General features: G+C 32.7%; 1 protein-coding gene across 1 annotated transcript; it reads left to right on the top strand.

Annotated features, from left to right (window-relative positions):
- Positions 1-4221: 4221 nt before the first annotated feature.
- On the top strand, positions 4222-7914 carry LOC145102029 (Protein kinase superfamily protein). The gene is made up of 5 exons (XM_079039354.1): positions 4222-4712; positions 4898-5009; positions 5150-5887; positions 6288-6761; positions 7423-7914. Exons 3-5 carry the CDS (start codon positions 5159-5161, stop codon positions 7699-7701), a joined length of 1482 nt encoding a protein of 493 aa, XP_078895480.1. The 5' UTR covers positions 4222-4712; positions 4898-5009; positions 5150-5158; the 3' UTR covers positions 7702-7914.
- The last annotated feature ends 1193 nt before the right edge of the window (positions 7915-9107 follow it).

The raw sequence follows: 9107 nt of genomic DNA, 5'->3' as shown, positions 1-9107 counted from the left end.
TCTTCTTAATAACAGCTACATTCATGTGCCATGACTTTGGAAGAGCATTTAGTAGCTTCTTGTTTATTTCAGACTTTGTCAAGAAGATTCCAACTATGCTCATCTCAGTGGTGAGAGTTGTGAATCGTTGAAGCTGTGCCTCCAAGGTTTCACCAGGAACGTAATTGAACATGTTAAATTTTTGACGCAACATGTCCTGGCGACTCTCCTTCATATCTTCATTCCCTTCATATACCTCAATTAGGGCTTCCCACAAAGCCTTTGCTGAAGTATACTCCCTAAAACTTTGAGCTATATCCGGAGATAGGGTCATGGTCAGAGTGGCCAAAGCCCGTTCTTGCTCCTCAGCCTTCTCAAAATCTTCATCAGTGTAATTCTCAATCGCTTTGTTAACTACTTGCCCTGCAACAGTTGTGGTTATTCTGACGGGATTCTTGATGATGTTTCTCCAAATTTTGAAGTCCTTCATTTTAAGGTACTTCTCTATTCGGTATTTCCACTTAGGAAAACCATCTGCAGACAAGAGTCTTGGAATGCGAGTAGTTGTGCCCATGACAGAGTCCAGCTCATGGTGATGTGTTTGACTTTGTGAATCCATTGAATATTAATTTAAATAAAAATTAAATTATTTAAAAAAAAATAGTTTCTGGTCAACATAAGAGTTTACGGTCAAGGGTAGGTTTACGGCCATAAACTCGGTTTACGGTCGAGAGTTTGCGGTTTCTGAATACGGTTTATGAATCTAAGCTTCTGGCTATTGAAGATACTTGATTTACGGTCTAAGAACTGAGTTTACAGTCCAAGAAAATTCACGAGCTTGCGGCCTTAAACTGAGTTTGCTGCCGTAAACTCTTGGCAGTAAACTCCTAGAAATTCAAGAAATCATGTTTTTTGGATTAAACTTGATTCCCCTTCGCAACAAACACCAACTCCAATCTCAAACTGTGAAGAATATGGCCAAAAACTCGATTGTAAGATGCTTTGACACTGGTTTTGTTATGATACGGATCTTACCAGTGATCAAACAAATAAAACTATAGATTATAATAAGAATGAAGTAAAAATAGAATCAAGAACAAGCTTGCACACGCTTCTATTAATGAAAAACGTCTGGTACAACTTGTTTACAACAACCATGAACTCTGTGGCATCAACAACCATTAAATGACGTACATAGCCGCTATATATACTGGACTTGGGCCGACTCTGGGTTTACGGCCGTAAACTCATTACAAGACTGTAAACTACCAACAAAAATACCAAAACTACATATCGACCCAAAAGAACCTATTACAAAGAAAGCCTAGACCAAACACTTAATTGGACTTTTCAATATCTCATCCTATATGGGATAATGATTTCAAAATTCCCTTAACCCCTAAGGGTTCTAGAATATTTCCAATTAGTTAATCTTTTAACTATTTAATATTCAACCCCTTGAATTAATTAATTCTCAATTAATTCCAAAATAGTTTCCGATTATTTTATTAAACATATTAAATTAATAAACTTATTTTCTCCTTAATTTTTTTTAATTTCTTATTTGTGTCATGAGGGTAACCCAAAAGGACCTTGTTATTATCTTAGAAATATTACCAATAGACAATAACAGTGGACATTATTTTCTTACAACGATGCTTTATATAGGGATGTTAAAAAGTCTCATGGGACTTCGATCCCGTATGAGGGTATTTGTTTAAAAAAATCGGGGGGCAGGGGGAAGGTTAACCCCCGTTTTAATTTCAGGGGTAGGGGCGAGGGTGGGCAGTCCCGTCCCAAACCCGCCACAGAGGCCCAAAAAATCATGTTTTTAAATTGTTATCATAACGTTTTTGAGATGTCATAACATAATTGTTTTTAACATGTAAAATTATGCCACAAATAACTATTTTTTGCTCAAAAAGTAGTTTTTTTAGCCCAAAAATAGTTTCTTTTAGCAAAAAAAAAGGTTTTCCAAAATCTATCGGGGGCAGGGGAACGGTAAAGGGGGTGGGGGCGGGGGATGCAACCCCAGTCCCGTTTGGTCCCATTGACATCCCTAGTCTTGTAGCCTTAGAATTTGCTTGCTACGTGTTATCTGAAGTTCATGCTAATTTTATTTATTTGCTAAATGAATGCCTTGGGGTTGTACATAATTATGATTGCATAGCTTGAGAATGCTTGACCTTACTTCATGTTCTTTGTTTGGTTGTAGGTTTATGATGAAATCACTTATTCGACCGTTTATTTGATCTTTTATTCCGTATGATTCGCATTCAAGTGCCAAACGGATAATTCCATGCCAAAGAGAGTAATATGTGTAAGATGGACACTAAGCTTATTGAAGGTTAGTTGCTGCACCGCCGAAAACCAGGAAGAAAATTGCGGAAGTTGTGGGATGATTGTTTTCGGTAGAAGTATCGTAGGATCGTAGGTGCTCTAATATAATATAAGAGCTTTAATGCTTTTGAAGAAAAAAGTTAAAATTCTCGTTACAAGTGTATAATCTTTATATAGTGAATTTACAACAATTTTCCTAAACTATCTCAACGAGTTACAACTAAGTACAACAAAATCTCCTATGAAAAGTATACAATATATTTTGAAGATAAGTACAATGAACTTAATAACTTACATCGTATCTTCTAAATAAGCACAAACTACCTATTCTAGTTCTTAATAAAGATCAAAAACTCATCAATGCGTTAATGTGATATATGTTAAAAGTCGGTTTTGTTTTTAGGCGTTTCTTAATTCATTGAACATCTCCGGATTGGATAAACTTGTGATTCTAGAAAGAGAAATTAAATATATTCCTACTTTTCTTCCTACATATCCTCCTACCAATTTGAAATGATGACAAGTGTATTACATTAATGATAATCTTATCCAAATATGACACTTGTCAGTATTTTATATGGGTAGGAAGATAAGTAGGAATAAAATATAGGAGGATATTTAATTTCTCGTCTAGAAATGCTAAAATAAATGACATCCTCCTTAGTTTACACCAACAAATCAAAATTGTTGATTTGAAATAACAATTTTGTACATAGACAAATGAATCTCTTCGGCTTAAAATCTGATAAAACATATTGAAAAGAATAAGACTTTTGTCCTCCGAACTTTACATTAGTTAAAACATAGCTCACTATACAATATGCATATACTATACATCCTTCTTAATAAATGAAAGTTTTTTTTGCCACATGTCAATCTCTCATGAGTTTTGACACTTGTCATTTTGTGGTATTTTTGAAATAAATATTATTCACTTGTCAATTTTTGGTTTGTTTCAATTTTTAAAATTAAAGTCATATATTTATATATGTAAAGTATTAAATATCATATATATGATATGATATTAAATTACAATAAATATGTTTTTTTCTTATTTTAAAGTTGTACATTAAAAAATATTATCTATTTAGACTTTAATGTTTAATTTTTTTTAAATTTACCCGTGTAATACACATGTTTCACACCTAGTCTCCCTATACCAATAAAAGAGTAATTTTTTTGCCATGTGTCACCATGTTAGGCATTGTAATAAATATCATGACATTTGTCAATCTATTGACACTTGTAATTAATATCATGACACTTATCAATCTATTAATTCTTCATTTCAAATTTCAAATTTCAAAATTTAAATCACATTTTAATTACATTAAATTAATAATATTAGAATAAAAATGAAATAAAATTTATACAAATTATAATAAAATAAAATTTATACAAATTATAAGATGATATATTTTACGTATTTATTTGAATCAACGATTATAATTTTATATATAACTAAAAAAAAATATCTTTTAATTAATAAGTCATTTAAAATTATTAATTAATAGTTTTGAGTTTTTACTTAGAAAATTTAATTAGTTTTCTAACCGTGGTTCACACAAGTTATAAACTAGTATATAATACTTGAACTCAAAACCTAAAAACATATAATACTTGAACTCAAAACCTAAAAACATATAACTGTTTGAAGTGGCATAAGCATAAACTCGATGTAGTTTGAGAGATACTTGTCATTATTGATATGTTGAAGGGGTTGAGTGAAAATTAAGAAAAGAAAGTTAGAATGGCTTTTCCTTTTGGCTTTCTTTTGTTGTTCCGTACCCCAATTCTGTGATGGTGACGGTAGCATTTTCTTTTTCTCTCTCTTTCTCTGTCTATATATACACATATTTTATGTATATTATTCTCTTTTATTTGCTTTTAGTATTATTTGCCCATCTCTTTGATTGTTTCGTTTCTTGACTTTGTAGAAACAATAACCGAGGGAGGTCCCACCCGCAATCACCACCATCACCACCGTCCACCGCCTACCGCCGGGGTCCACCGAATCATCATCAACTCACACTACTTACACACAAAGATCCGTATAATATACTACCACCACCACCACCTCTTTTTATATTAAAAAAATAAAACTTTTTTTTATTTGTGGGTTCTTTTTCTTTTTTCCTTTTCTCTCTTATTTGTATTCACATTTGAATAGGAACACCCAGAAAAAATCTCGTTTATGTTCTTGAATTTCTGTGTGTGTCTCTCTCTATCTTTCATCTCCCACCTGGAAAACATTCTTTCTTGGTGAGAGAAGAAGACGGCAGAGATGAGTTTTGATTTGATTTAATTAAATCACCCAGAAAAAAAAAATAGATTTTTTTTGGTGTTTTTAGGTCACAGATTCTCTTGAAGACATCGAATTATATACCCTTTTGGTAAGATTGTGATTTGATAGTTTGTTTTTGTAATTTTTTAGAAATTTTGTGGATAATAATTGTCTCTAACCCCTGCAATCATATGACTGTTTCTCGATTCAATTTTTAATTCAAACGACTCGTACACTTTAATATATTAATTGATTGGATTGTTTGTTTATTTATTGTTTTGTGGGATGTTTCAGGCTTTGAAGGAAGGTGGCGTTTGACTTTTTCATTTCAAAAGTCTTTATCTTTGTGTTGAATTTACGATGGCTTGATTTGATTCATCAAGATCTATACCTCAATTGATCGAAGGTACAACCCACCCTGCTTTTGATCGTCTTCTTGAAGCTTTCAAGTTTACCATTTTCTTGAACAAATATCGTGTAATCGTGAACATGGGCGTGGTTTGATTTGGGTATTATCGGAATAAAAGAAAGATTGTCGAATTTTAGGGAGCAAAAATGAACGACGAGGCTAATTCTTGGATCAGAAGAACAAAATTCTCTCACACAGTATGTCATCGATTAGATTCTGCAAGATTAGCCTCATTTCTATCCGATGGTCAACCAATTCGAATCGCGGGTATAAAAACCCGACCCCCAAAAACTCTCGAAGACCCAAAACCCGCCGAAATCCAAGCAAATCCGGTCACAAACAAGTACAGAACCGTAACTCCGCCACCCAAAACCACCGTCCCCGACACCTTCAAAGAAGCAAGGTCAAACACAAAAAGATTCTCAACCCCACATCCACAAAGGGTAGAAACGGAAAAAGGGTTTAAAGAAAAGAAGATGTTTCACAGAAACATGACTGCTGTTAACGTTAGGGCTCATGAGAATCTTTCTAGTCCTCTTAAACATTTCAATTCGATGAAGATTCAAGATAAAAAGAAGATGAAAAGGGATTATTCTTGGTCAAAGCTGTTTGACCATGGTGGAGGGAAGGTTACTTCTGTCGAAACAATTGATGATGTTATGGTTGACCTTTCAAAGCTTTTTCTTGGCCATAGATTTGCTCATGGTGCAAATAGTCAACTTTACCATGGAATTTATAAAGATGAAGCTGTTGCTGTTAAGATTATTCGGCTTCCTGATGATGACGAAAATGAAGAACTTGGAGTTAGACTTGAAAACCAATTTATCCGAGAAGTTAATCTTTTGTCACGACTCCACCATCAAAATGTCATTAAGGTATAATTATCTTCGAATCTTTTGTATTTTGTATGTGTTTCTATATTGATTATTTATGATTTTGAAGTTAAGTTTCTTTTACATAGTTGAAAAAGTATAATCAATGGTTTAATCACATTAGAAAATTGTTACTTTGTTGGTCCAAAGTCATGATTGTATGATTACTAATTCAATAAAAGCAATAGTTTAATGGCAAAATCGGTAAAACGGGGAAAGTAAAATATAGGTAAGTAGCTAAATCGATAAAAAGATGGAAGTACAAATGCTATTATGTATCTTCCTTCCCCTTTTAAAATAACCTACCTATCTCTTAACTTTAAACAACTTTAGTTTAGAATAATCATTATTAGGTAAATTATTAAATGTTTGACTAATTTTCTTTAAAATTTTATGATGCTAGTTTGTAGCGGCATGTAGACAACCACCGGTTTTCTGTATCATAACCGAGTATCTTTCAGAAGGTTCATTAAGGGCATACCTACATAAACTCGAGGACAATACCGGAAAAGAAAAAGAGTATCTTCCGTTACAAAAGCTTATTAAAATGTCTTTAGACATTGCACGTGGAATGGAGTATATTCATTCACAAGGCGTGATTCATAGGGATCTTAAACCTGAGAATATATTAATAAATCAAGATTTCAATTTGAAAATTGCGGATTTTGGGATCGGTTGTGAAGAAGCGTATTGTGATTTTTTGGCGGATGATCCGGGGACGTATAGGTGGATGGCACCCGAAATGATTAAAAGAAAGGCGTATGGGAGGAAGGTTGATGTGTATGGATTTGGGCTTATTTTGTGGGAGATGGTGGCTGGAACTATACCTTATAAAGATATGACTCCTATCCAAGCTGCATTTGCAGTTGTTCATAAGGTATCTATATCTATATTACTATATCTATCTTTTAATGGTTCTTTTTGAGTTTCTTGCTATTTTTGGCACGTCATAGCTAGCTGATAATTTATATTATTATTTTTCGATCTTTTTTAAGTTTTCATGTTTAGCAAGCCAAAAAGTAGCTTATAAACTAACTTTTCGAAAAGCTACTTTGACTAGCATTTTTAAAATATTCCAAAAATACCCTTAATCATTATAGAAAACTCATTATCCTAAATGTCATTTTATGTATTTCAGCTAGTTTTTACCAAACGTCATTTTTTATCTGCCAGCTTGTAAGCTAGCAGTTATCTTTTCAGCTATCAGCTAGTACGCCAAGCATAGTCTAAGTCTTTTAACATTAAAAAAAATTCCCTCGTTTGTTTTTGGGCTAAATGCAAGAAATACGATACTTCTCATTTATTTGTGTATTATAGCATCGCACTTTTATTTATTTCTATTACAACATTATACTTTCATCTTTTCTCATTATAAAAATTACCCATTATAGCAATGAAAGTGGCCTTATATTCAAATGGAGTTTGCTATAATTCGGTAGATTTTTCAAAGTAAAAAAGTAAATCGCCATAATAAACAAAACCACAAAAATACATTGCAAGAAACCCACTTACAAAATTCCTATTTTGCCCTTTTTCAGAATCTCCGGCCATCTATTCCGGTGGACTGTGCTCCGGCAATGAAAGCATTAATAGAGCAATGTTGGTCTACACAACCCGAAAAAAGGCCAGAGTTTTGGCAAGTGGTGAAGGTGTTAGAAGAGTTTGAATCTTTAATAGCACGTGATGGAAACTTGAAACTTTTACAACATCCAACATGTTTAGATAATAAAAAGGGACTTCGCCATTGGATTCAGAAGCTTGGGCCTCATCATCAACCTCAACATAACTCTCCCATGCCTAAACCGAGGTTTTCATGAAAACTTTGTGAGTTTATATTTTTATCTGGAGATGTTTTTGGTTGACCGGGTAATGATGTAATTAAAGAAAGTGTTTGTTTTTGAATTATGTTTGGATTTTGTTTATGTGAATGGTTAGGGTTTTATCGATACATTGTTGTTAAAGATTGGTTTCAGACACATATCGGTCATGTTTTGATGGTGAATATGATTTCGAATTTTGTGTTTGAAGAAGTGGGTTGTGATATACTCGTATTTGTTAGTTGTTAAATTATCAAATTTGCAAAAATATATTTTCGTAGGGGCGTGCAGAAAAATTGAAATGGAGTAAATGAATGAAATAAGTGAGATATTGTGACTAGAAAACCAATGACTATGGGTATGTTTGCAAAAATTGATGGTAGCCGAAAAATATAGTTTTTTTTTTATTGGTATAGTTGTGTGGAAATTTTTGGTAAGTATATAATTACATAAGTGAACATCTCAATAAAAGCTTCTCGAAAGTTATTTGAAGTAGTTTTTTGATGAAGAGCTTTTTGAAAAAATTGAAATGTAGTAAAAAGCTGAAATAATTGAGAATTGTGACTAGAAAACTGATTAGGGTTAGATTTTTCCAAAAGTAGATGATAGCGGAAGTTGTAACTTTTATTGATGTAGATGTGTTCCGAAAAAGATGTTTGGAAAACTGGTTGCATCCTTCTACGTTACAAATAAAACATTTTGATAAAACTTTAGATTTAAACAAAAAAGCTAAAGATCTCAAAAACTATTTAAAGGAGTTTTTGGATTATACCTTTTTTGTTTCTAAAAATAAAAGTTTTAAACTTGTATTCCTTAATAATGTTTTATTCTTTAATTTCATTTTCTTTAAATGAAAAACTCTCAAAGGCTGGTTGAAAAACATGTTCTAAGATATCAATCACTGTAGTATGAATTTTTAGTAGCTTTAAGGCGAAGGGAATGGCTGGATACTACCCCTTGGTGTATTGTGTTGGGAATAAAACCCTAATTGAGATTTGATGAACAAGATGCGGAAAATAAGAATAAACACAAATATGAAGATTATGTCGAATGATCACTCGATTTATTCAAACATGAGGAATAAATTACACTTTCAGCATAAACTAAAGAATCTAACACTACATAAGAAACCTCACAACATGGCGGCTACATTTTGCCTCACTCTTAACCCTAATAATGAATATTACATGACGATTTATAGGGAAAAGACAAGTCTTGGGTTTTTAACCTACAATTCATCAAAGGGGCTCATTGCCATCATCCATGGAGTGCTTTGAAACCCTACAATCTCCCCTCAAAGTATGAAATAGATGACAATGCTTTAACTTCCAAAACAAGCATCTAGCGAATAAAAAGATCTTGCAACGAGGAATAGATGAAGCAATCTACAAATCTTGATTCTTCAA

Source organism: Lactuca serriola, chromosome 4 (genome assembly GCF_051521515.1).
Source record: "Lactuca serriola cultivar US96UC23 chromosome 4, Lser_US96UC23_V15, whole genome shotgun sequence".
NCBI classification, from domain to species: domain Eukaryota; kingdom Viridiplantae; phylum Streptophyta; class Magnoliopsida; order Asterales; family Asteraceae; genus Lactuca; species Lactuca serriola.
Note: the sequence above shows the minus strand (reverse complement) of the source record. Positions and strands in the feature narration are given on the sequence as shown.

Coding starts and splice junctions, on each gene's coding strand:
- LOC145102029 (XM_079039354.1), top strand. CDS start 5,159: ATGAACGACGAGGCTAATTCTTGGATCAGAAGAACAAAATTCTCTCAC. Junction 5,888..6,287: donor ACCATCAAAATGTCATTAAG/GTATAATTATCT, acceptor TTATGATGCTAG/TTTGTAGCGGCATGTAGACA. Junction 6,762..7,422: donor CATTTGCAGTTGTTCATAAG/GTATCTATATCT, acceptor GCCCTTTTTCAG/AATCTCCGGCCATCTATTCC.